The sequence below is a fragment of the Pristiophorus japonicus genome, chromosome 4, assembly GCF_044704955.1.
Source record: "Pristiophorus japonicus isolate sPriJap1 chromosome 4, sPriJap1.hap1, whole genome shotgun sequence".
NCBI lineage: Eukaryota > Metazoa > Chordata > Chondrichthyes > Pristiophoridae > Pristiophorus > Pristiophorus japonicus.
The window spans coordinates 256,335,151-256,360,081 of record NC_091980.1 but is presented as its reverse complement, the minus strand read 5'-3'; the positions used below and the strand labels follow the sequence as shown (position 1 = coordinate 256,360,081).

General features: G+C 44.1%; 1 protein-coding gene across 4 annotated transcripts in view; it reads right to left on the bottom strand.

The window, feature by feature from the left end:
- Window positions 1-457: 457 nt before the first annotated feature.
- LOC139263371 (ena/VASP-like protein) overlaps window positions 458-24,931 on the bottom strand; it is a 457,176-nt gene continuing 432,702 nt past the window's right edge. For all 4 annotated transcript variants that reach the window (XM_070879361.1, XM_070879359.1, XM_070879360.1 and 1 more), the window contains 5 exons: window positions 18,276-18,336; window positions 13,403-13,468; window positions 10,978-11,047; window positions 10,736-10,793; window positions 458-1,354 (listed from right to left, as the gene is read on the bottom strand). In XM_070879361.1, coding sequence (XP_070735462.1) covers window positions 1,317-1,354; window positions 10,736-10,793; window positions 10,978-11,047; window positions 13,403-13,468; window positions 18,276-18,336 — 293 coding nt within the window. In that variant the 3' untranslated portion in view covers window positions 458-1,316. The remainder of the gene's footprint in view (window positions 1,355-10,735; window positions 10,794-10,977; window positions 11,048-13,402; window positions 13,469-18,275; window positions 18,337-24,931) is intronic.

The window sequence follows — 24,931 nt, the reverse complement described above, 5'->3', positions numbered from 1 at the left end:
TGTTATGTAGATAAAGTATGATGAGTTTGTTTGAAATACAATAGATCGCGCAACTTTTCCAGTTGCATTACATGGCACCATCTGGTGTGTACTTTTTAAAGTGCAGTTGAATCTTTCTACTCACTTCTTCTGTAATGTAATTGATACATTATTTGAAAGAAGCAATGCTTTACTTAGAATATGGCTGAGTTTTTTTTTTACAAACTTCATGGTAATGTGGTCGAATACAGAGTCTTTCTAGCCATATGAAGATCATCTGCATCTTCTTCATTTAAAAAGCCTTTGTTTAACGCTGGCCCAGTGCCCAGTATGACAGAGATGTTGGCAATAAACACAAGCTCCAATTAGTTTCAGCAGACATGTACACAGTTTCACTGAAGTGTTTGCTTTTTATGACACAGAACCAAGTTGACACAAAACTCAGTGGAGTAAAAGAGACACTTAACAGTTCCAGCTGCACCTAGAACTCGGTTGAGCTAATTCTATCCAGATAACAAGTTTGTGAGGCGTTGCTTACATGGACATGCTGTTGGTAGTTCCAAACTCACTGAGTCATCGCTGTAGATCATAAGGTTGCTACATTGAATAACATCATTCTGATTAACTATATGTCAATAATATTCAAGTGTAATTTACATAGTTATGTACCATCTGTATTCTAACATGAACACAGAGACTGTTTTGCATTGATGTACCTTGTTTTAATAAGGTTTGCAAGATTCGTTGAGAAATCAGTTACCTTTGTCATATCACAACTTTTACAAGTTTCTGCCTTTTCAGTGATGCTACAAGGATCTCTTTGTTGGCAAAGAATTTTCAATACAGAGTCAAAAATACTGTGGTAACGTCTACTGGTAGAAATAACGGAAATTATTTACCTACAAAAAGCAAAAGGTATGTGTTTGTGTGTGTGTGTTTGTGTGTCTGTGTGTGTGTAAGCTCTTATCTATAAACATAATCTAGAAGTAATGTAAATCTTTAAATAAGCTAATAAAAAATTACAAAGGCTAACATAAAACAGATGTGCAATTTTTTTTGTAAAACCTAGAAAATAAGATTCACAAGTTGTATTAAAATCATTGAAAGTTTTTTTTGTTGTTTTGGAGAATTATTAAGACTTTTCATGTGAAGCAGATCCAAGGCAGCAAGCAGCAGAGCATGTTGAGTCTGCTAATCAATGAAGGGTTTAAAAGCGACCGTGACCATTCAGTGCATAGCTTCTTTCTTAGTCATCTTCCACACTATCCTCCACACAGCGGTCTCTCATCTTCCCAAATCCCTTTGAATACTTCCCACATTCCCGAGTGCAAAATTCATTACGTTGTACTGATTCTGCTCAATTCTTGTCTAATGGCTGAAAAACAATGAAAGCTGATATTAATGGGAAAGCTAATATACCATTTTACTGTTCTACAGCTATAGACAAGGAAATAGTCATTGATATTATTATTCAATATACTTCAGCAGCTGAGACCAATATTCAAGCCTCTAAGGTCACAAAGAAGTGACCAGTACATTATTGTTTGAAATATGTTCTGCAATACTAAGATTGAATTTTGAAAAAGTTGAAAGGAACCTTTAATTTTATGTAGTTTGAACTTAAAAATACTTAACACATCTGTCATGTGAACTTGATAAAATAGCTATTGTGATGGCAGGTAGTGCTTTGAAATTTGGACAACAGCAGGAGAGGAGATCCAGTTCTTCGTTGTTCCATTAAAGGGCAGCAATGAATCCCTGGAATTTTTTTCAAAGCTATGTTGCTGGCAATAGTGTTATCAAAATATAATAACGGCACAATTTAAAAAAAAAAAGAATGTATTCAAATCCTTGTTGAGGACCAGCCAAGAATTTATCATCAAGAATGTAACTAGTATAATGGACAAGGGAGAACCAGTGAATGTGGTGTATTTGGACTTTCAAAAGGCTTTTGACAAGGTCCCACATAAGAGATTGGTGTGCAAAATTAAAGCACATGGTATTGAGGGTAATGTACTGACGTGGATAGAGAACTGGTTGGCAGACAGGAAGCAGAGAGTCGGGATAAATGGGTCCTTCTCAGAATGGCAGTCAGTGACTAGTGGGGTGCTACAGGGCTCAGTGCTGGGACTCCAGCTCTTTACAATATACATCAATGATTTAGATGAAGGAATTGAGTGTAATATCTCCAAGTTTGCAGACGACACTAAGCTGGGTGGCGGTGTGAGCTGTGAGGAGGATGCTAAGAGGCTGCAGGGTGACTTGGACAGGTTAGGTGAGTAGGCAAATGCATGGCAGATGCAGTATAATGTGGATAAATGTGAGGTTATCCACTTTGGTGGCAAAAACATGAAGGCAAAATATTATCTGAATGGCGTAATCTATCTTTCCTTTCTTTATTTCTTTCTTAGTCATTCTTTGCTGTCGTTTAAAATTTTCCCAATCTTCTAGTTTCTCACTAACCTTGGCCACCTTATACGCATTGGTTTTTAATTTGATACTCTCCTTTATTCACACTACTGTATATAACTATCTTATCATGCTATACATGACTGTAACTAGATATGACCTGTAACCACAAGCATACTTTATCACCAGGGGTGCACTTGCAGGAGACACTGCATACCTGTTCCACACAGGTATATAAAGGCAGGTCTCAGGCAAGTGTGGCACTCGAGAGCTGTGAAATAAAGGTGCAGGTCCAGAGTGACCTTGACTTCAGAATGTGCCTCCAAATAATAACTTCACGGTGGGGCGGACAATAATCAAGGGAATAATGGAGGCATGTGAAAAAGGAACGGCAGTAATCATGGGGGATTTTAACCTACATATCGATTGGTCAAATCAAATCGCACGGGGTAGCCTGGAGGAGGAATTCATAGAATGCATACGGGATTGTTTCTTAGAACAGTATGTTACAGAACCTACAAGGGAGCAAGTTATCTTAGATCTGGTCCTGTGTAATGAGTCAGGAATAATAAACCACCTCCGAGTAAAAGATCCTCTCGGAATGAGTGATCACAGTATGGTTGAATTTGTAATACAGATTGAGGGTGAGGAAGTAGTGTCTCAAATGAGCATACTATGGCTTAAACAAAGGGGACTACAGTGGGATGAGGGCAGAGTTGGCTAAAGTAGACTGGGAACACAGACTAAACGGTGGCACAATTGAGGAACAGTGGAGGACTTTTAAGGAGCTCTTTCATAGTGCTCAACAAAAATATATTCCAGTGAAAAAGAAGGGCGGAAAGAGAAGGGATAACCAGCCGTGGATAACCAAGGAAATAAAGGAGAGTATCAAATTAAAAACCAATGCGTATAAGGTGGCCAAGGTTAGTGAGAAACTAGAAGATTGGGAAAATTTTAAACGACAGCAAAGAATGACTAAGAAAGAAATAAAGAAAGGAAAGATTGATTACGAAAGTAAACTTGCGCAAAACATAAAAACAGATAGTAAAAGCTTTTACCGATATATAAAACGGAAGAGAGTGACTAAAGTAAATGTTGGTCCCTTAGAAGATGAGAAGGGGGATTTAATAATGGGAAATGTGGAAATGGCTGAGACCTTAAACAATTATTTTGCTTCGGTCTTCACAGTGGAAGACACAAAAACCATGCCAAAAATTGCTGGTCACGGGAATGTGGGAAGGGAGGACGTTGAGACAATCACTATCACTAGGGGAGTAGTGCTGGTCAGGCTAATGGGACTCAAGGTAGACAAGTCCCCTGGTCCTGATGAAATGCATCCCAGGGTATTAAAAGAGATGGCGGAAGTTATAGCACATGAATTCGTTATAATCTACCAAAATTCTCTGGACTCTGGGGAGGTACCAGCGGATTGGAAAGCAGCTAATGTAACGCCTCTGTTTAAAAAAGGGGGCAGGCAAAAGGCAGGTAACTATAGGCCGGTTAGTTTAACATCTGTAGTGGGGAAAATGCTTGAAGCTATCATTAAGGAAGAAATCGCGGGACATCTAGATAGGAATAGTGCAATCAAGCAGACGCAACATGGATTCATGAAGGGGAAATCATGTTTAACCAATTTACTGGAATTCTTTGAGGATATAACGAGCATGGTGGATAGAGGTGTACCGATGGATGTGGTGTATTTAGATTTCCAAAAGGCACTCGATGAGGTGCCACATTACTGCAGAAGATAAAGATACGTGGAGTCAGAGGAAATGTATTAGCATGGATAGAGAATTGGCTGGCTAACAGAAAGCAGAGAGTCGGGATAAATGGGTCCTTTTCGGGTTGGAAATCGGTGGTTAGTGGTGCGCCACAGGGATCGGTGCTGGGACCACAACTGTTTACAATATACATAGATGACCTGGAAGAGGGGACAGAGTGTAGTGTAACAAAATTTGCAGATAACACAAAGATTAGTGGGAAAGCAGGTTGTGTAGAGGACACAGAGAGGCTGCAAAGAGATTTAGATAGGTTAAGTGAATGGGCTAAGGTTTGGCAGATGGAATACAATGTCGGAAAATGTGAGGTCATCCACCTTGGGAAAAAAAACAGTAAAAGGGAATATTATTTGAATGGGGAGAAATTACAACATGCTGCGGTGCAGAGGGACCTGGGGGTCCTTGTGCATGAATCCCAAAAAGTTAGTTTGCAGGTGCAGCAGATAATCAGGAAGGCGAATGGAATGTTGGCCTTCATTGCGAGAGGGATAGAGTACAAAAGCAGAGAGGTCCTGCTGCAACTATACAGGGTATTGGTGAGGCCGCACCTGGAGTACTGCGTGCAGTTTTGGTCACCTTACTTGAGGAAGGATATACCAGCTTTGGAGGGGATACAGAGACGATTCACTAGGCTGATTCCGGAGATGAGGGGGTTAACTTATGATGATAGATTGAGTAGACTGGGTCTTTACTCGTTGGAGTTCCGAAGGATGAGGGGTGATCTTATAGAAACATTTAAAATAAGAAAGGGATAGACAAGATAGAGGCAGGGAGGTTGTTTCCACTGGTCGGGGAGACTAGAACTAGGGGGCACAGCCTCAAAATACGGGGGAGCCAATTTAAAACCGAGTTGAGAAGGAATTTCTTCTCCCCGAGGGTTGTGAATCTGTGGAATTCTCTGCCCAAGGAAGCAGTTGAGGCTAGCTCATTGAATGTATTCAAATCACAGATAGATAGATTTTTAACCAATAAGGGAATTAAGGGTTATGGGGAGCGGGCGGGAAAGTGGAGCTGAGTCCACGGCCAGATCAGCCATGATCTTTTTGAATGGCGGAGCAGGCTCGAGGGGTTAGATGACCTACTCCTGTTCCTAATTCTTATGTTCTTTTGTTCGTGTAAGTCTGTACTGCAGAGTCAGGACTTTACAGTGCAATGAGTTACGGGATCACAGAATCCATAGAATGGCTACCAACGGCTCAGATGAGAAATATAATGCTGGAGACAATTGGGAGGACTTTATAGAAAGGCTGCAGCAAAGCTTTGTAATTAAAGACTGGTTGGGCGATGATAAGGCAGACAAGAGAAGAGCCCATCTCTTGACCAGCTGTGGCTCGAAAACATACGCCTTAATGAAAGACCTGCTGGCACCTGAGAAACCAGCAAGCAAGTCGTTTGAGGAGTTGAGTACACTGGTGAGAGTCCACCTGAAGCCAGCGAGCAGCCTACACATGGCCAGACACAGGTTCTACAACTACAGACGCTGTGTGTGGGCCAGAGCATACCCGACTTTGTGGCGGAACTTCGAAGGTTGGCTAGTTTATGTGAGTTCTCCGATGAACTAAGGAGAGAAGTACTGAGATACTTTTTTATTGAAGGAATTGGCCACGCAGGCATATTCCAAAAGCTTTTAGAGACCAAGAACTTGACCCTAGAGGCAGCAACACTGGTCGCACAGATAATCTTGGCAGAAGAAGAAACGAGGTTGATCTATACTGTGGGTACGACAACTAACGAAACATCGGAACAAGGGGTTCACAGCGTGAAACGAGCCGCTACCCCCACACACAAAGGCAGGAGAGCAGGCCTTTAACAGCAGGCAGTGGCGCCAGAAGCCATCAAGGGCCACATGAACGGCCGTTCACACCTCATCAACCCACAATGCGAGCAATCAACTACAGAGTGAGAGAAGCTCAAGAGAGATCAGCCAGACACAGCTCATCCTTCAGAAACAATGGAAGCGGTCTGTGCTGGTGATGTGTGGGAAGGCACTCAACAAGGGGGTGTTGATTTCAGCATGCTGTTTGCAGAAACTGTAACTATACAGGGCATCTGGCTCGCATGTGCAGAAAAACAGCAGCTCGGCTGGTATACGAATTGGAAGGGTCGGAAAGCGGACCAGAAGACGGTGGGGACAGTGCCCGGAACGCCGGGGTACAGTGGGTCAACACGATCAATGTCCACTGTTCTTACAACAAGACACCTCCAATAATGATGAGAGTCCTACTCAACGGGATACCCGTCAACATGGAACTGGATACGGGAGCTAGTCAATCTCTCATGAGCGTCCAACAATTTGAACAGCTGTGGCCGCACAAAAGCAACAGACCAAAACTCACAAGGATCGACACCAAACTAAGGACCTATACCAAAGAAATCATCCCAGTCCTTGGCAGCGCCATGCTCTCAGTCACACACAAAGGGACGATGAACCGACTTCCCCTGTGGATTGTCCCTGAAGATCTCCCAGCACTGTTGGGGAGAAGCTGGCTGGCAAAACTAAATTGGAAATGGGATGATGTTCACGCCATGTTGTCAGAGGAACGGACCTCCTGCTCAACAGTTCTAAGTCATTTTGAACATCTCTTTCAGCCAGGTGTGGGCACCTTCAAAGGGGCTAAAGTTAAAATCTACATCACACAGGATGCCAGACAGGTCCATCACAAGGCTAGAGCTGTACCTTATGTGATGAGGGAAAAGATTGAACACGAACTGGACCGGCTTCTGCGGGAAGGCATTATCTCACCCGTGGAATTTAGCGACTGGGTAAGTCCCATCGTTCCCGTCATGAAGCCTGATGGATCCGTACGAATCTGTGGGGATTACAAGTCTACCATAAACAGAGTCTCCCTGCAGGACCAATTACCGCTGCCCAGAGCGGAGGACCTATTTGCCACATTGGCTGGAGGTAAACTTTTCTCAAAACTAGATCTCACATCTGCATATATGACGCAAGAACTGACCAATGAGTCTAAGCTACTCATCACCATCAACACACATCAAGGCCTTTTTATGTACAATCGATGCCCATTCGGCATCAGGTCGGCAGCTGCTATATTCCAGCACAATATGGAGAGTCTGCTCAAGTCCATCCCAGGGACGGTTGTGTTTCAAGATGACATACTCATCACGGGCAGGGACACCGACTCCCATCTCCGCAATTTGAAGGAAGTACTAAGTCGATTGGATTGGGTAGGCCTAAGAGTTAAGAAATCCAAGTGTCTGTTTCTCGTGCCCGAGGTTGAATTTTTGGGCAGAAGGATTGCCGCTGATGGAATCCGCCCAACTGAATCCAAAACCGAAGCGATTCATCTGGCACCCAGGCCCCGGAATGTCTCGGAACTGCGCGCCTTTCTTGGGCTACTCAATTACTTTGGGAACTTTATGCAGAACTTGAGCACGCTGCTGGAGCCTCTCCACGTGCTACTCAGAAAGGGGTGCGATTGGTTTTGGGGGGATGCCCAAGAACGCGCTTTCAATAAGGCACGCAACCTTCTATGTTCCAACAGTGTTTTAGCCTTTTTTGACCCAGGTAAAAAGCTAGTTCTTACATGTGATGTGTCAGCGTACGGGGTCGGGTGCGTTTTACAGCATGTCAATGATGCGGGTAAATTACAACCCATTGCTTATGCCTCCAGGTCACTTTCGCGGGCGGAGCACGGGTACGGTATGGTTGAGAAAGAGGCGGTCGTGTGCATGTACGGCGTCAAAAAGATGCACCAATACCTTTTCGGGGCCAAGTTTGCGTTAGAAACCAACCACAAACCCCTCACGCCCCTACTATCTGAGTGCAAGCGAATAATCGGCAGCGCCTCGGCGCGCATTCAACGGTGGGCACTCATACTGGCATCTTACGATTACACCATAAGGCACAGACCAGGCACAGACAACTGTGCCGACGCGCTTAGCAGGCTACCCCTGGCGACCACGGAAGGGTCTGACGAACAGGACTGTGAGATGGTCATGGCAATCAATGCCTTTGAATTCACAGGTTCACCCATGACGGCTCGCCAAATCAGAGCCTGGACGACCAGCGACTCCACGTTATCCTTAGTCAAAAGATGTGTTTTAACTGGTGACTGGGCAGAGACCCGCGATGCCTGCCCCGAGGAGATCAAACCTTTCCATAGGCGCATGCATGAACTATCACTACAGGCAGACTGCCTGATGTGGGGCAGCCGAGTAGTTATGCCCTTACGAGGCAGAGAGGCGTTTGTCCGGGAGCTCCACCGCGAGCACCCGAGGATCATCCTTATGAAGGCCATAGCCAGATCCCACATCTGGTGGCATGGCATTGACGCGGACTTGGAGCTCTGCATCCGGCGGTGCACCATTTGTGCCCAACTCAGTAATGCCCCCAGGGAGGCCCCCCTAAGCCCCTGGCCCACCAAACCGTGGTCGCGGGTGCATGTCGACTATGCGGGCCAATTCATGGGCACAATGTTCCTCGTAGTCGGCGACGCATTTTCAAAGTGGATCGAATGCACCATTTTAAACTCGAGCACCACCTCCACCACTGTGGAGAGCCTGAGAACCATGTTTGCAACGCACGGAATTCCTGACATACTGGTCAGTGATAATGGTCCGTGCTTCACCAGCGCAGAATTTCAAGATTTTATAGTTGACCATGGCATAAATCACGTTAAGACGGCACCGTTCAAGCCGGCCTCCAATGGCCAGGCGGAGCGAGCAGTGCAAATCGTTAAACAAGGCATGCTAAAAATCCAAGGTCCCACACTGCAGAGCCGCCTGTCGCGACTGCTGCTGGCATACAGATCTCGTCCGCATTCGTTGACTGGGGTTTCCCCTGCACAACTATTGATCAAATGGACCTTAAAGACTGGGCTCTCATTAATCCTCCCAGACATGCATGAAATTGTTGAGGCAAAGTGCCGGAAGCTAACTGAGTACCATGACCGAAATTCGAGGGGGGAGGTGGAATGAGATAGGGGACAAAGTGTTTGTGCTAAACTATGGCAGGGGTCCCAAATGGCTTGCAGGGTCAGTAAAAGGCAAGGAAGGAAACAGGCTACTGGTTGTACAAATGGGCAATGGCCAAACCTGCCGGAGGCATGTAGACCAAGTAAAAAGTAGATTCACCAACAACACTGCAGAACCAGAGGCAGACTACAATGTGGAACTCACACCACACCTGGTGGACAGACAGAGGGAACAACCTGAGGAAAGGGCAGTCTCAACAGACAGCCCAGGCGAGATACCAGCAATCATACTGAATGAAACAGACAGCCCAGGCGAGATACCAGCAATCACACCGAAAGAAAAACAGGCACCAAGGCAAACAACTGAACCACAACTAAGACGCTCCACGCGAGAGCGTAGACCTCCTGAGAGACTGAATCTATAAAGACAATAAGACCTTGGGGGAGGGTGATGTCATGTATCTCACACTACTGTATATAACTGTATCTTAGCATGCTATACATGACTGTAACTAGATATGACCTGTAACCACAAGCATACTTTACCACCAGGGGTGCAATTGCAGGAGACACTGCATACCTGTTCCACACAGGTATATAAAAGCAGGTCTCAGGCAAATGTTGCACTCTAGAGCTGTGAAATAAAGGTGCAGGTCCAGAGTGACCTTGACTTCAGCATGTGCCTCATGTAAGTCTGTACTGCAGGGTCAGGACTTTACAGTAGCAGACTAGGAAAAGGAGAGGTGCAATGAGACCTGGGTGTCATGATACATCAATCATTGAAAGATGGCATGCAGGTACAGCAGGCGGTGAAGAAGGCAAATGGCTTCATAGGAGCAGGGAGGTCTTAATGCAGTTGTACAGGGCCTTGGTGAGGCCTCACCTGGAATATTGTGTTCAGTTTTGGTCTAATCTGAGGAAGGGTGTTCTTGCTATTGAGGGAATGCAGCAAAGGTTCACCAGACTGATTCCCGGGATGGCGGAACTGACGTATGAGAAGAGACTGGATCAACTGGGCCTGTATTCACTGGAGTTTAGAAGAATGAGAGGGGATCTCATAGAAACATATAAAATTCTGACGGGACTGGATAGGTTAAATGTAGGAAGAATGTTCCCAATGTTCGGGAAGTCCAGAACCAGGGGATACAGTCTAAGGATAAGGGGTAAGCCAGTTGGGACTGAGATGAGGAGAAACTTTTTCACTCAGAGAGTTGTTAACCTCTGGAATTCTGTACCGCAGAGAGTTGTTGATGCCAGTTCGTTAGATATATTCAAGAGGGAGTTAGATATGGCCCTGATGGCTAAAGGGATCAAGGGATATGGAGAGAAAGCAGAAAAGGGGTACTGAGGTGAATGATCAGCCATGATCTTATTGAATGGTGGTGTAGGCTCGAAGGGCTGAATGGCCTACTCCTGCACCTATTTTCTATGTTTCTAAGTACGAGAATTTCAGCTATGTTTTGTAAATTATGGGAAAACTGATCAAGTTTGGAGTCAGGAGCACAAATTTGCAAGCTGCAAGGGCCTATTAATACATCTTAAAGAAATAGATCATGACATGGAACCTAGCTAGGCCTCATGCTTGATGGCACCTTATTGTATATTACGGTCAACAACAAATATAATGCCTACCATCAATAATCTCTTCCTTCACCTTGTGCAACTCCTTTACGACTTCCTCCAGTATTTCCTGTGAGTTTAAGTTATAAAAATGCAAACTGATTTATACAAAGTGCCGGAAAGGTTCCTATCGGTACATCTTAACAGGGCAGTTCAAAATAAGATTTGTTATTATTCTGAACATTAAAATGTGAAATTATACTACAGGAAACTTGTTTTGTAGCCTCTTCAATATAAGTAGCCAGGGTACATACCTGCTTCAATCGATCAAAATCTAAGGCATCTGTGGCCACATCGTTACTGGTGCTGCCTCCTGCTTTCAGTCTACAGGATAGAGAACAAATAAAACACAGAAATTAAGTCTGGGTTCCAGTGCTAGTCAGATTTCAGTTACTGCAAGTCTGTGCAGCAGCAAGAGGCACCGGATTAGCATTCTCACAGGGAAGGCAAGGCAGTTATGATAAAGCCACATGGCTCGATGTCCTGTGCTATTGTGTAGGCTTCTGCAGTTGCAGACTAACCTGGGACTGGAGGGATCATCTTTGCACAAAATCTTTCCATCTATCCTACAAAAAGAGAGTGAATACAGTTCTGTTCAACCACCCCTCCCCGAAAGCCAAAAGAGTAGAATTCTGTAATTAACTGCTGCATGTAAAGGCTTCTTTTCTATCCATCTGTTCAATATGTATGTTTAGGTTTGAATACATTTCATATATTCCATTATCAAAGGAGAGTGATAGAAATAGGGGGCGGGGGGAGAAAAATGGCTGAATGTGAAAAATATACCAAGGAGATTGAAAGTAGTTGGTTTGTATCAGTGCTCCAGTTTCATTTGCTTTCAGCCCAAATATAAATGGGTTCAATTTTCCCCAATTATCTGCGCCATTTTTTTGGCATGCACAGTTATTTTTTGGAGTAAATTAAAATCTCCAAGTTTCCCCATGAATAATAAATCCCGAAGGATGAAGTTGATATTATACTTTCTCTCCATATTTCCATTATCAATTTTTATGATCACATATATAATGGGAGCTGCCTATGTGCACTTGTCACACTATAATTACACTCTTCCCCCAGTGGAGTGGCGACAGTGGCACTGCTGGCGGGAGGGTATAATTACAGCGTGACAAGTTTAAATAGCCAGTTTCCATTATAAATTTGAACATAGGAATTTATAACAGAAATAGAAGAATAAAGACAGAATGCTTTCATTTAAAAGAGGGACTGAATTATGTCTGTGCACCCTGGTCTAATTATTCCCCATCCTCTATCCCTGTTTCACCTGGACTACACTTGCTCTTTAGCCCAGATGTAATGCCATGGGTGATCAACTAATATAAAATAAATTACATCGGGAACTTTTCTGTATACTGGATTACATCTGGAATCAGGCACCAATGCCATCCCTTTTTAAAACAATAAAAATGTTAATCTTTCTCTAACTCAGTCACTTTATAAACACTAGGCAGCAGTGTGACTCAACTCTCCCTGCAATATTATCCAACTCTGGGTAAATGCCTCACCTCTGCTTGGCAGTTTCCCAGATGATCTGATTGAAACTGGAACTGTGTGTGTGTGTGTGTGTGTGTGTGTGTGTGTGTGTGAGTGTGTGTAGTAATAAGAGAGGCTATGTTCTCCGGTTGCAAAAGCACATCAGTGTAATAGTAGCACCGGGTCGCTTCAGCGTCAAGCACAAGTAACAATCTTTACATAGCGGCGAGCACAGACTGTCCTACTGGTCGCATCAACCGCGAGTAATGCACAGTTGTAAAGTTAGCATTTTGTACAGCGGGATTTACGGTACTAACAAGAATGTTAAACGATTTTCAATTGGACCATCCTCTAGAGTGGAGCTGGGAGCTGCAGAGTACCTGGAGAAGCTAATGAATTCATGTCAATGGAGTCATTTCTGCTGTACATATATATTGACGCCTTCTGGAAATTACTGAAATGCTATTTGGAACAAAGGGCTTACAGGAGTGATGACAGGAACAACTATGGTCCTCAAGTTCCTCACAAGTGTTAAAACTTCATGAATACTCAGTTGGGGTTGATGGAGCAACAACACCTGGTGCCACTGCTCAACATGCTTCTTACCAACAAATTCTTAAGCCTCAGCAAATTGTTGAAGTGAAAATAAATAGTTTTAATTGTGAGGGGGATATTTCTTTAATGCACAGATTATTTTGAATGTAGGAATAGGTTCTCAAATAGGGACTACACTGATCTTTGAAATATGAACTAATGGAATTTGCCAGTCAGGAGAGAGATGTCACATTTGGCTTATAAACCAGCTGAGCATAGGGCTAAGTGATTCAGGTGGCTGGATTATATACATTTTAGTTCTCTATAGCTGTATACATGTGCCTGCTATTTTCAACATGGTCTGGAGTTTTAAATAAGTGTTAATTATTTAATTTCATAGTCCTTTTAGTATAACTTCATTACTAAACAGGTCTTTGAATCCATATGAAACAGGGCATAATCTTCAGGTTGAATGCACACATGAAATAGCACATTGACGAACATTTGCATTGTCAGGGAAGAGCAAGTTGAAGCAAGCTGTTAAATAATGCAGTAGGCGTCAGTTCTGGATATCCAGCCTGCAGTTGGCAAGGAGATGTGCATCCATGAATGGATAAGCTGAAAAAGGAGTGAAACTGTTGCTTTTATTTATACCTAGAGGATGAAAGATGAGACTGCACAACATTCGTAGCTTCAGGACTCTTCGTCATTAATGCATTTCTAAAACAATAGAATGGAATTGGAAAAAGAATGAATGCAATATTCTTCTAACATCGAAATGCAAGAAGTATCATGTTCTTGAACTTAAAGACCAGCGACTATAAATGAATTTAAAGACCAGTAACTATAAACAACCAAAATGTGAAGCATCTACCCTGCTACATGCCTTAGATTTTCAGGCAGTGTGGGCACCGTAACTACTCAACCACTGAAATGCATCTGTACAGGAAACCACTTCAGTTAGTGTGAACACATGGATTGCCTGGCCATTGCACTGCGGCTAATATTAGGGGGGAGAAAAGAACAGAGACAACAAAGAACTTAAAGTACTTGGTTATGACTGTAATGAATTAAAAAAATACAGTAACTCTTCATCACTTCTCATTGAAACTTAAGTCTGGTAAAATTTGAATTCTGGAAATATTTGTTAATCTTTTCACCAGCACAAACCTTTAGAGGCTTCTTCACTTAAGAGAAAATTTATCCAAGTGCATTTTTCTTACTAATTCCTCAGTACTACCATTCTGTCGACAGTAGGTTTCTATTAACAGGGCATTTTTGTTTATAGTTGAGCTATCTCTGTGTAACTGCAGATAACTATGTACCTTTTTTGTCCATATTTCAGCAGTTACATATCCAATAAATACTTATGAATTTTACAAGTCCACTCAGTCTACACACAGATATTGCTGTAGTTATACAGTTGGAATCAATAAATACTCATACCATTTATGCACAGTGCAAAGATGCTTTGGGCTGGAAATTCGGCGAGTTTGCAATTGGGTCAGCGGAAATTTCGGTGACGTTTTGCGGCGGTGGTTTTCAAATACAGCTGGAGAGAGGACCACCACCGTGCAAGACCCGAAATAGCGGTTTTGCCAAAAATTTGGCTCTGTGCGCACCCTAATTATGCGCGAAAAATATCAACATGTAAAAAGCTGTGTTGCAGTCCTTGGAATAGCGGTAAGAATGAAGAACTGCAAAAAATGCAAGTTAAAGTTTTTATTTTTTTTAATTCTTTTGCAGCGATTCGATAGTTGTAAATGTTTTGTGAATTTTTGTTTGTTTGTTTTTTCCAATTTATTTTTAGGTGTTTTTCCGCCCTCCCAAGGCCCAACTCGCAGCGGTATCGGCCTCGTGCAACATCGATTTTTACCGCTGCGCAAATTAAAGCTTCCATTTACGGCCTGATAGCGATAACGAAGCGATAACGGTAATTTTGGCAAAAAAATACAGTTATCGCTGAGAACCAAATTTCTAGTCCTTTGTCTGCTGACTCCACTTGGGGTGGGAAAGAGTGCAAATTTGGGAGTCCAGTGGATGCACCACACACTGATGCATGTATCTGACATTGATGTGTGGTACATGGTAAACTATGGAACAATTGTTGAGACTAGCTGTGTGAAATCACCTTTTCCCGAAGACCTTGCTACCTGCATCATTTTTTGCCCTGATATGAAGTTTGTTGTTGCATACTGCACATGTGATGTTGGTGCAGTGCACAAAACAGCATGGCACCACAGCCTAAAACGCAGTCGAGCTATAGCATAATGCCGCCATCACCTCACCACGCAAACAACCAACTGTAGCCCCGCTTTGCCAGCAGCGCAGCTGGAAATGGCGCAGCATTGCTGCCCCTGGCAGCTCTCATACCTACGTACAGAGGTGGCTTTGATTGGTGTCTCTGCAGGCAAATCTGCCCCCAACTCTGGGTGAAAGTATAAACTTGCTGCTGGAGCCCAGAAATGTAATTTGTCACTCATTGGCCTCTGCATAGCTTCTGCAGCTGTTAGGGAGCGTCTAGCAGTCAGAAACAAAGCTGTGAACTGCAATGTTAACTGTGAATCCACCCTTCCATAAAGATAGGGTAAACTCCACAGCATCAGGAGCCTCAGGCTTCAAGAAGCAGTTCTGAAATATAAATGGGCCAGAAGACCCGAGAATAGTTGCCACAGTCTACCCAGTTGACGAGTAGTTCCAAAGCTAGAACAAGAGTAATTGTTTTTTATGCATGGAAAATCTTTCTTGCTCTTAACTGAAAATGATAACAACACCAAAAGAATCGTCATCACTTGTGTGAAGTGTGGTAGTGCTCATTATGGTGAGGGATACCAGTGCTGAGAAAATTGAATGTTTTCTCTTTTTCACAGTATTAGGCATTTGCAGTACAGGTGCACAGAGTATACTCTGCAAAGTGACCCTGATGCGCAATATCATAAGTTATACCCCATTTCTACAGGAAATATACAACAATTACATGAATCATGTATGTTGTTATTTTTGTTATGGTACCTGTCTGAAATACTGGACAAGTAAAGAAAGATGAAAGAACTTGCATTTATACATCACCTTTCACAACCTTGGGACGTCTCAAAATGCTTTACAGCCAATGAAGTACTTTTGAAGTGTAGTCACTGTGCAATGTTGGGAAGCATGGCAACCAATTTGTACACAGCAAAGTCCCAGAAACAATAATGAGATAATGACTCGATAACTTGTTTTTCTTAGTGACGTTGGTTGAGGGATAAATATTGGCCAGGACACCGGGAGAACCTTGCTGCTCTTCTATGAATAGTGCACTGGGACATTCACTTGAGAGGGCAGAGGGGACTCGGTTTAACGTCTCATCTGAAAGGCAGCACATCCAACAGTGCAGAGCTCCCTCAGTACTGCACTGAAATGCCAGCCTAGATTATGTGCTCAAGTCTCAGGAGTGGGACTTGAACCTATAACCTCTGACTCAGAGGCGAGAGCACTACCACTGAGCCAAGGCTGACACCAAATCTTGTTACTAGGATCACTAAGCTTTCCCTGCTCTCAAATGTCAGATTGTGAGCACATAATGTACCCGCTTAACACTACAAAGCAGGCATACAATGCCAGATAAGAGTGAGTTTCGTACCACTCCATGGGTCAGCTGTAAAACAGAATTTCATCTGCATTACCTTTAACCCATTCAAGCTCAGAGTTGCATAGTTGAATACTATTTCACATCAGCATGATGTCTGTCTTTATTTTCCAAAAGGTCAAAGTACAGTGTTTACACTCACGCGTGGGCCCAAGTTTCGAGCCGCGCCTAGAACGGCGCAATCCCGACCTGGACGCCCGTTTTTCGCGCCACAAAGTGCGCCGAAAAAAACCCTCCGTATTCTCCACCTCCCTGCAGGTCCTCTGGCCCTCGACGCAGCGCAGCACGAACTGTAGGGGGTGGAGCCAGGTCCCTGCGCTGAAAACAGTGCCGGGACCTCTGCACATGCACTTGCGTGCCCACTGTAGCGCGCAGTAGCTTCAGGCGCCCGAAACTGTGTGGGAGGGGCCCGAAGCACGCAGCCCCTAGCCCTGGCCGAATGGCCTCACTGGGGCTGCGTGAATAAGGCTCCTCCCACGGCCAGGTCCTGCTTCCTCCCGACCCGACTCGACACCCGCTTCCCGCCCCCTGCCCCCGGACCGGACCCGGCACCCACTCCCCCCACCCCCCATCCCCGGACCGGACCCGACACCCGCTCCCCCCCGCCCCCCCCCGCCTCCGGACTGGATCCGACCTGACCTCCCTCCCTCCCCCCGACCTGACCTCCCTCTCCCTCCCTCCCTCCCCCCGACCCGAACCGAACCGACCTCCCTCCCACCACCCCCCTGACCCGACCCAACGCCACCTACCTGTAAATCTGGTGCTGGGGACGGGCCCTGCCCGAAGTCTCGGGCCCGGCCCATTCAGCCTCCCTCCCCCTCCCCAATCTCCTTCTCCTCCCCTCCTCAATCTCCTTCTCCCCCCTGCAATCTCCATCTCCTTTCCCCCCCATCTCCCCTTTATCCCCTTCTCCCCCCCTCCCCCCTCCCTTCCCCTTCTCCCCCATCCCTCCCCCTTCTCCCCCATCCCTCCCCCTTCTCCCCCATCCCTCCCCCTGCTCCCCCCCTCTCTCCCTCCGCTCGCTGTCAGAAACACAGACACTGACAGACAGAGAATGAGAGACACATAGACAGACAGAGAGATAGAGACACTGACAGAGACACACTGAGGGGGGCATCCCAGCACGCTGTTGGAGGGCTCCCGGTGCTGCAGTCGGTAAGTAGAAAATGTTTTATTTATTGATTTAAAAAAATATATATTTCTTATTAATTTTTTTGATTGATTTATTGGTTGATTTATTGATGTATTTATCATTTATTATTGATGATGGCTCTTTATTTGTAAAACTGAAGTGTTTAATGTTTGTAAACTTCCCTTTAAACCCCCCCCCACCATTCCCTACGCCTGATTTGTAACCTACGCCTGATTTTCTAAAGTGTTGCCAAGGTTTTTTCGAGCGTACAAAAATCTTCACTTACTCCATTCTAAGTTAGTTTGGAGTAAGTTTTCACTCACAAAACTTTGAAATCAGGCGTAAGTGGCCGGACACGCCCCCTTTTGAAAAATAAATTCTGTTCCAAAGTGAAACTGTTCTAACTGACTAGAACTGGAGCAAACTAAATGACGAGAATTCCGATTTCTAAGATACTCCGTTCTACACCAGTTGCTCCTAAAAATCAGGAGCAAATCATGTGGAAACTTGGGGCCACTGTACCAACATATCTCCTCCAAAAATAACTTTTGATCGAATTCAGACAGCTTGCCAGGTGCAATTAACATCATTCCACAAACGTTAGATAGGGCCTCTCTGTATTTTTCCAAAATGGATACATATAGATGATAGTTCAGTTCTAACTGTGTATGCATACTCTGTATTATACAACATTTGTAATATTAAACCATTAAAAATGAACCTGCAGTCAAAATCTCAAAATTACATCTATCCCTTAAACTGCTCACCTTGAGATAGTTCCTGGCCTTTCGACAGAGTTGGCCCTTTCCCATGGCTTTTTACCAGCATCTGTTGAGAAACATTCACCTGAATTTAACAAATTTGTAGGACAGTCTGGATTGATGTTTTCAAGTCAAAGGTGCCGACGACAGAACTCCCTTAATTCAAAGAATCTGCTCAGTTACTGTAGATTTCTCAATAGAAATAAATGACTGGACATTTGTGCATTTTGTTTTAAAGAGCGCATCTTACTTTTGGCTTGTTGCTCTCCTTATGCAGAGCTGCTGCAACAAATGTTATTTTTCAGGAACTAAGAGGCTCACACCGTATTTTTCTTTCTATCCTGCTGACAGCCTCCAAAGCTGCCAGGTTCGAAGCATATGGTAACAGTGGGACAGCTGTCTATCAGGTGCTGATCCAGCCCAAACATGGGATTTGCATTGTGATAGATACAAATTCTGTGATCTCTATTTGCAGAAATATCAGAGCAATGTCTGCCAGAGTTCCAATAACAGTTTCATACACACTCAGCATTTCTACTGGGTAGATAAAACCCTGGGTCAAGTAGGTATTCAACCCCTAGTTACATAGGGCCCAATTTTGGCCATGACTTGCATCAATTTTTTTGGAGTAAGTTGTTTTTTCTGGCGTAAGTTAAAAAATGCCATTTTCCCCCCGAAAAATTGCTCCAGAGTAAGTCAGTTAGGTACGATTTTTTTTAAGTTCAGTTTTTTTTTCAAAAGGGGGTGTTCCCAGACACTTATGCCAGTTTTGGCCATTTATGTCACTTTGGCCAGCTAAAACTTACTCCAAATCGACTTAGGTCAGCGTAAAAACGTTGCGGGCAGTTAAGAAATCGGCACAGGTAAGTAAGGACCTGCACCCAAGCACCAAACATTCCAAATAAAAGTTAAAATAACTAAATAAAAATAAAGAATTCAGGTAAACAATTGATTCACAATTAAATATTTTAAGTAAATCCTACCTTGGGCCGGGGAAGGCAGCGGGCCGGCCTGTATGGGAGGCCATTCAGCGTGGGATAGGGGCAGCCGGCAAAGACGCATCGGGAGGCTGGTGGTGGGGGGGGGGGGGGGGGGTTGGAGGGAGGGAGGGAGAGGAAAGGCTGGGCTCCACGGCATCGGGAGGCAGGGAAAGGAAAGGCTGGGCTCGACGACATCTCGGGTGGGGTTCTGGCAGCCTGGGCTGCACTCAGACGCGGGCGACCATTCGGCCACGGCTAGGGGCGGCGAACATCGGGTCTTGCTGACAGCTTGCAGGACACGTTGAGAGAGCTAGGAGCATGCGCGTAGACTCCACTGCACATGCGGACAGCCGCTGGCAGTGTCTTCAGCGCAGGGCTGTAGCTTCGCCACCCCACTCCACCATGGACACCGCGCCAGGACCCGGGACACTCGGCAGAGGCACCAGGATATTAAGAAAGTTTTTTGGTGCTCTTTCCAGCGCACAAAGTCGGTGCAAAAAGGATCAGAGACCCAAAAAAACAGGTTGGCCAAAATTGGGCCCATAGAATTGCTCCATCATATTTATGTCAGTGTGGCCTCAAACCTGGCTTCATTCCAAAAGAGGTTTGGGCATGTGAAGAGCTTTTTTGTCCTCTGTACAAGTATACCAAGCTGCATTTTCCGAAAGGCATCATTTTAGCATTTATTCCTTGCCACCACTCAATACTGTTTCACGATCAAATATCAAAATATGCAACATTTTAAAAATAAATTATAACATCAAGCAACTTAACTCTTTTCATATCATTTTCTCCCTTTCTCTTGTTAGGGTTTTGATTCTCACTGGGGTACGGTTCAAAAATCTAGCCCACAAAACCTCGCTCAAGTGGCCATTTTTCATGTGTCTGCCCAGACGGTATGTTGAAAGGTTATTCAACCGTAGATGGCATCATAGCCAAACCCAATCCTATTCTCACCGATGCCCACACATATGCACATTCCAGCAATGGTCACTGGACAGTGATCAGGAGTGGGGAATCCTGGCTGATTATTCTCGTCTCTGTTGCAGGGAAACAGAGGTGAACTGTAACATTCTAACTGTTGCCATTGCTGAAATCAGCTCACTCAGCACAGGTGAGGAATTAAACGTACTTTTCAATGCACTGCACCACATGGTGCATTTACTCACTGGCCGTCAAGGGAGCTTCATTCCTTTGACCTTTCATAAATAAATACTAAAACTTGCCCTCCTTATGGCAGACAGACTCTATTAGATTAATGATTACGATCAGATCATGGACCATAAGATTCTGAGGCTCCACAATCACATCATAGTAATAATACTTTCATAAGACCTCCTGTTATATTTTCATTGTCAGTAATTTCTAAATTTTAACTAACTTTCAAAAACCTCACTAAACACTGAGGTGCACAGATGCCGAAGAATTTGATACTGTCAGAAATACATTAAAAGGGTTACATCCTCATTAGGAGTTGTGAATATTGTTTAAAAAATAAATAGGCAGCCATGGATGAGCTCGACTCTAGAAAGAGTCATGTGATCCTACCTCTAAAACAAGCAGAGTTATGGCATGACCAGGTAAGATTCAATAAAGGTACATATTGAGGGAATGTTAGAAAGGATGCAGAAGGGGACAAGAAGGGCCACAGTGGTGATAGTCCAAATAAGGAAAATAATAATAGGCCTTGAAAGTCATATACATGACAATTATCTTCAAACTCAAAGATAGGGGATGATGCTAAATGTTTCCTGCTATACTTCCAGTGTGTTTGGGAAAGGGGGGGGGGGGGCGAGCTCACCAAGGATGTAAATGAGAATATGGTGTGAAAATAACAATACTGCCCTCGTAAATACTTTCAGAACAAAAATTACTGGTACAGGAGAGACTGTCCGCAACTAAACCAAGTAGGAATAAAGAGACTTGCAAAGAACATAGAGGCAGCATTCAAAAGTCACTTAAACTTGATAGATGGGGTGGGGAAGGTGTACAGGGAGAAAAGTAAGCTTCAGATGAGACAGATAGCAAGGTAGACGAGGTTGCCAACACGTGGATAAAAATAACAATATCCAGAGTGACTTACACGAACTAGAGACCTGGAATAGGCAGACACTGGGAGAACATGAAAGGAGGTAAATTTGTAAGATGTATTGATAGGAATGCTAGAAGTATTAGAAATCAGATGACAGAAATGGAGGCTCTGGTGGCATTAGAGAACTACAATGTAGTGGTAATGATAGAAACATGGCCACGTCCAAAAGATGGGAACAAATTTAACATTCAAGCATATAGAATGTTCAGAAAGAGGTGGACAGAATGGAGGTGCTGTAGCTCTATACATTAGGAAGACCTGGAACGCAAATTAAGTTGATTCTGTGGGAGAGGGCAAGCTATAAAGTGAACTACTCTGGTTGGATACCTAAGTAATAAGATAAAAATCCAAGCTAACTCCAGGGGTATGATACCTAAGAAGGAGCATAATTTGTTGTATGAAGAGACAGGAAGGATATGCAAGAACAGCAAAGTAATTTTAATGGTAACCTTAATGGGAAAACGCAAGTGGATTAGAGTCAGAGTTGGTAAATGTAATGCATCACTGGTTCATGAATCTGTGTCAAAAGAAGCTACCAGAGGCAGAAGTTGCCACCCTGCAACACAAGAGTGTACAGGCAGCGAGGGAATGGGTGACCACCAGACAGACAAGGAAACATAGAACATAGAAACATAGAAAATAGGTGCAGGAGTAGGCCATTCGGCCCTTCGAGCCTGCACCACTATTCAATAAGATCATGGCTGATCGTTCCTTCAGTACCCCTTTCCTGCTTTCTCTCCATACCCCTTGATCCCTTTAGCCTTAAAGGCCATATCTAACTCCTTCTTGAATATATCCAATGAACTCGCATCAACAACTCTCTGTGGCAGGGAATTCCACAGGTTAACAACTCTCTGAGTGAAGAAGTTTCTCCTCATCTCAGTCATAAATGGTCTGCTCCTTATCCTAAGACTGTGTCCCTTGGTTCTGGACTTCCCCAACATCGGGAACATTCTTCCTGCATCTAACCTGTCCAGTCCCATCAGAATTTTAGATGTTTCTATGAGATCCCCTCTCATCCTTCTAAACTCTAGTGTATAAAGGCCCAGTTGCTCCAGTTTCTCCTCATATGTCAGTCCTGCCATCCCTGGAATCAGTCTGGTGAACCTTCGCTGCACTCCCTCAATAGCAAGAACGTCCTTCCTCAGGTTAGGAGACCAAAACTGAACAATATTTCAGGTGGGGCCTCACTAAGGCTCTGTACAACTGCAGTTAAACTTCCCTGCTCCTATACTCAAATCCCCTTGCTATGAAGGCCAACATACCATTTGCCTTCTTCGCCGCCTGCTGTACCTGCACGCCAACTTTCAAGGACTGATGAACCATGGCACCCAGGTACCGCTGCACCTCTCCTTTTCCTAATCTGCTGCTATTCAGATAATATTCTGCCTTCGTGTTTTTGCCCCCAAAGTGAATAACCTCACATTTATCCACATTATACTGCATCTGCCATGTATTTGCCCATTCGCCTAACCTGTCTAAGTCACCCTGCAGCCTCTTAGCGTCCTCCTCACAACTCACACCGCCACCCAGTTTAGTGTCATCTGCAAACTTGGAGATATTACACTCAATTCCATCATCGAAATCATTAATATATATTGTAAAGATTTGGGGTCCCAGCACTGAGCCCTGTGGCACTCCACTAGTCACTGCCTGCCATTCTGAAAAGGACCCGTTTATCCCGACTCTCTGCTTCCTGTCTGCCAGCCAGTTCTCTATCCATGTCAGTATATTACCCCCAATACCATGTGCTCTGATTTTGCACACCAATCTCTTGTGTGGGACCTTGTCAAAAGCCTTTTGAAAGTCCAAATACACCACATCCACTGGTTCTCCCTTGTCCACTCTACTAGTTACATTCTCAAAAAATTCCAGAAGATTTGTCAAGCATGATTTCCCTTTCATAAATCCATGCTGACTTGGAACAATCCTATCACTGCTTTCCAAATGTGCTGTTATTTCATCCTTAATGATTGATTCCAACATTTTCTCCACTACTGATGTCAGGCTAACCGGTCTATAATTACTAGCCTTGGAGGGGGTACAGAGACGATTCACTCGGCTGATTCTGGATATGAGGGGGTTACCTTATGATGATAGATTGAGTAGACTGGGTCTTTACTCGTTGGAGTTCAGAAGGATGAGGGGTGATCTTATAGAAACATTTAAAATAATGAAAGGGATAGACAAGATAGAGGCAGAGAGGTTGTTTCCATTGGTCGGGGAGACTAGAACTAGGGGGCACAGCCTCAAAATACGGGGAAGCCAATTTAAAACCGAGCCGAGAAGGAATTTCTTCTCCCAGAGGGTTGCGAATTTGTGGAATTCTCTGCCCAGGGAAGCAGTTGAGGCTAGTTCATTGAATGTATTCAAATCACAGATAGATAGATTTTTAACCAATAAGGCAATTAAGGATTATGGGGAGCGGGCGGGTAAGTGGAGCTGAGTCCACGGCCAGATCAGCCATGATCTTTTTAAATGGCGGAGCAGGCTCGAGGGACTAGATGGCCTACTCCTGTTCCTAATTCTTATGTTCTTATATTCTTATGTTATTACCCGTTTTCTCTCTCCCTCCTTTTTTAAAAAGTGATGTTACATTAGCAACCCTCCAGTCCATGGGAACTGATCCAGAGTCGATAGACTGCTGGAAAATGATCACCAATGCATCCACTATTTCTAGGGCCACTTCCTTAAGTACCCTGGGATGTAGACTATCAAACCCTGGGGATTTATTGGCCTTCAATCCCATCAATTTCACTAACACAATTTCCCGCCTAATAAGGATATCCTTCAGTTCCTCCTTCTCACTAAACCCTCGGTCCCTTAGTACATCCGGAAGGTTATTTGTGTCTTCCTTTGTGAAGACAGAACCAAAGTACTTGTTCAATTGGTCTGCCATTTCTTTGTTCCCCATTATAAATTCACCCGAATCCGACTGCAAGGGACCTATGTTTGTCTTCACTAATCTTTTTCTCTTCACATATCTATAGAAGCTTTTGCAGTCAGTTTTTATGTTTCCAGCAAGCTTCCCCCTCTTAATTAAACCCTTTGTCCTCCCCTGCTGAATCCTAAATTTCTCCCAGTCCTCCGGTTTGCTGCTTTTTCTGGCTAATTTGTATGCCTCTTCCTTGGATTTGACACTATCCTTAATTTCCTTTGTTAGCCATGGCTGAGCCACCTTTCCCGTTTTATTTTTACTCCAGACAGGGATGTACAATTGTTGAAGTTCGTCCATATGATCTTTAAAGGTTTGCCATTGGATTCATTGCACTAGTAGGTCCTGCAGGCAGATTTTATGGAGCTAGGAAAGAGATTAAAAAGCTGGACCTCAAAGGTAGTATTCTTCGGATTACTTCTGGTGGCACGAGCTATAGAATTAGTAGAATAGAACAGATGAATGAAAACCAGGCAGGTAGTGCAGGAGTCCCCTGAATGCATCTCACTCTCTAATTGGTGAGTACTGGTGAGTACAGCCAGAGCCAAGTCCACAGCACCACAGGTGGTTCAGCTGTACAGGCGGAAAAGGGAGGAGGAAGATCGGGAAAGCAATAGTGATAGGGGATTCAATAGTTGGGGGAACAGACAGGTGT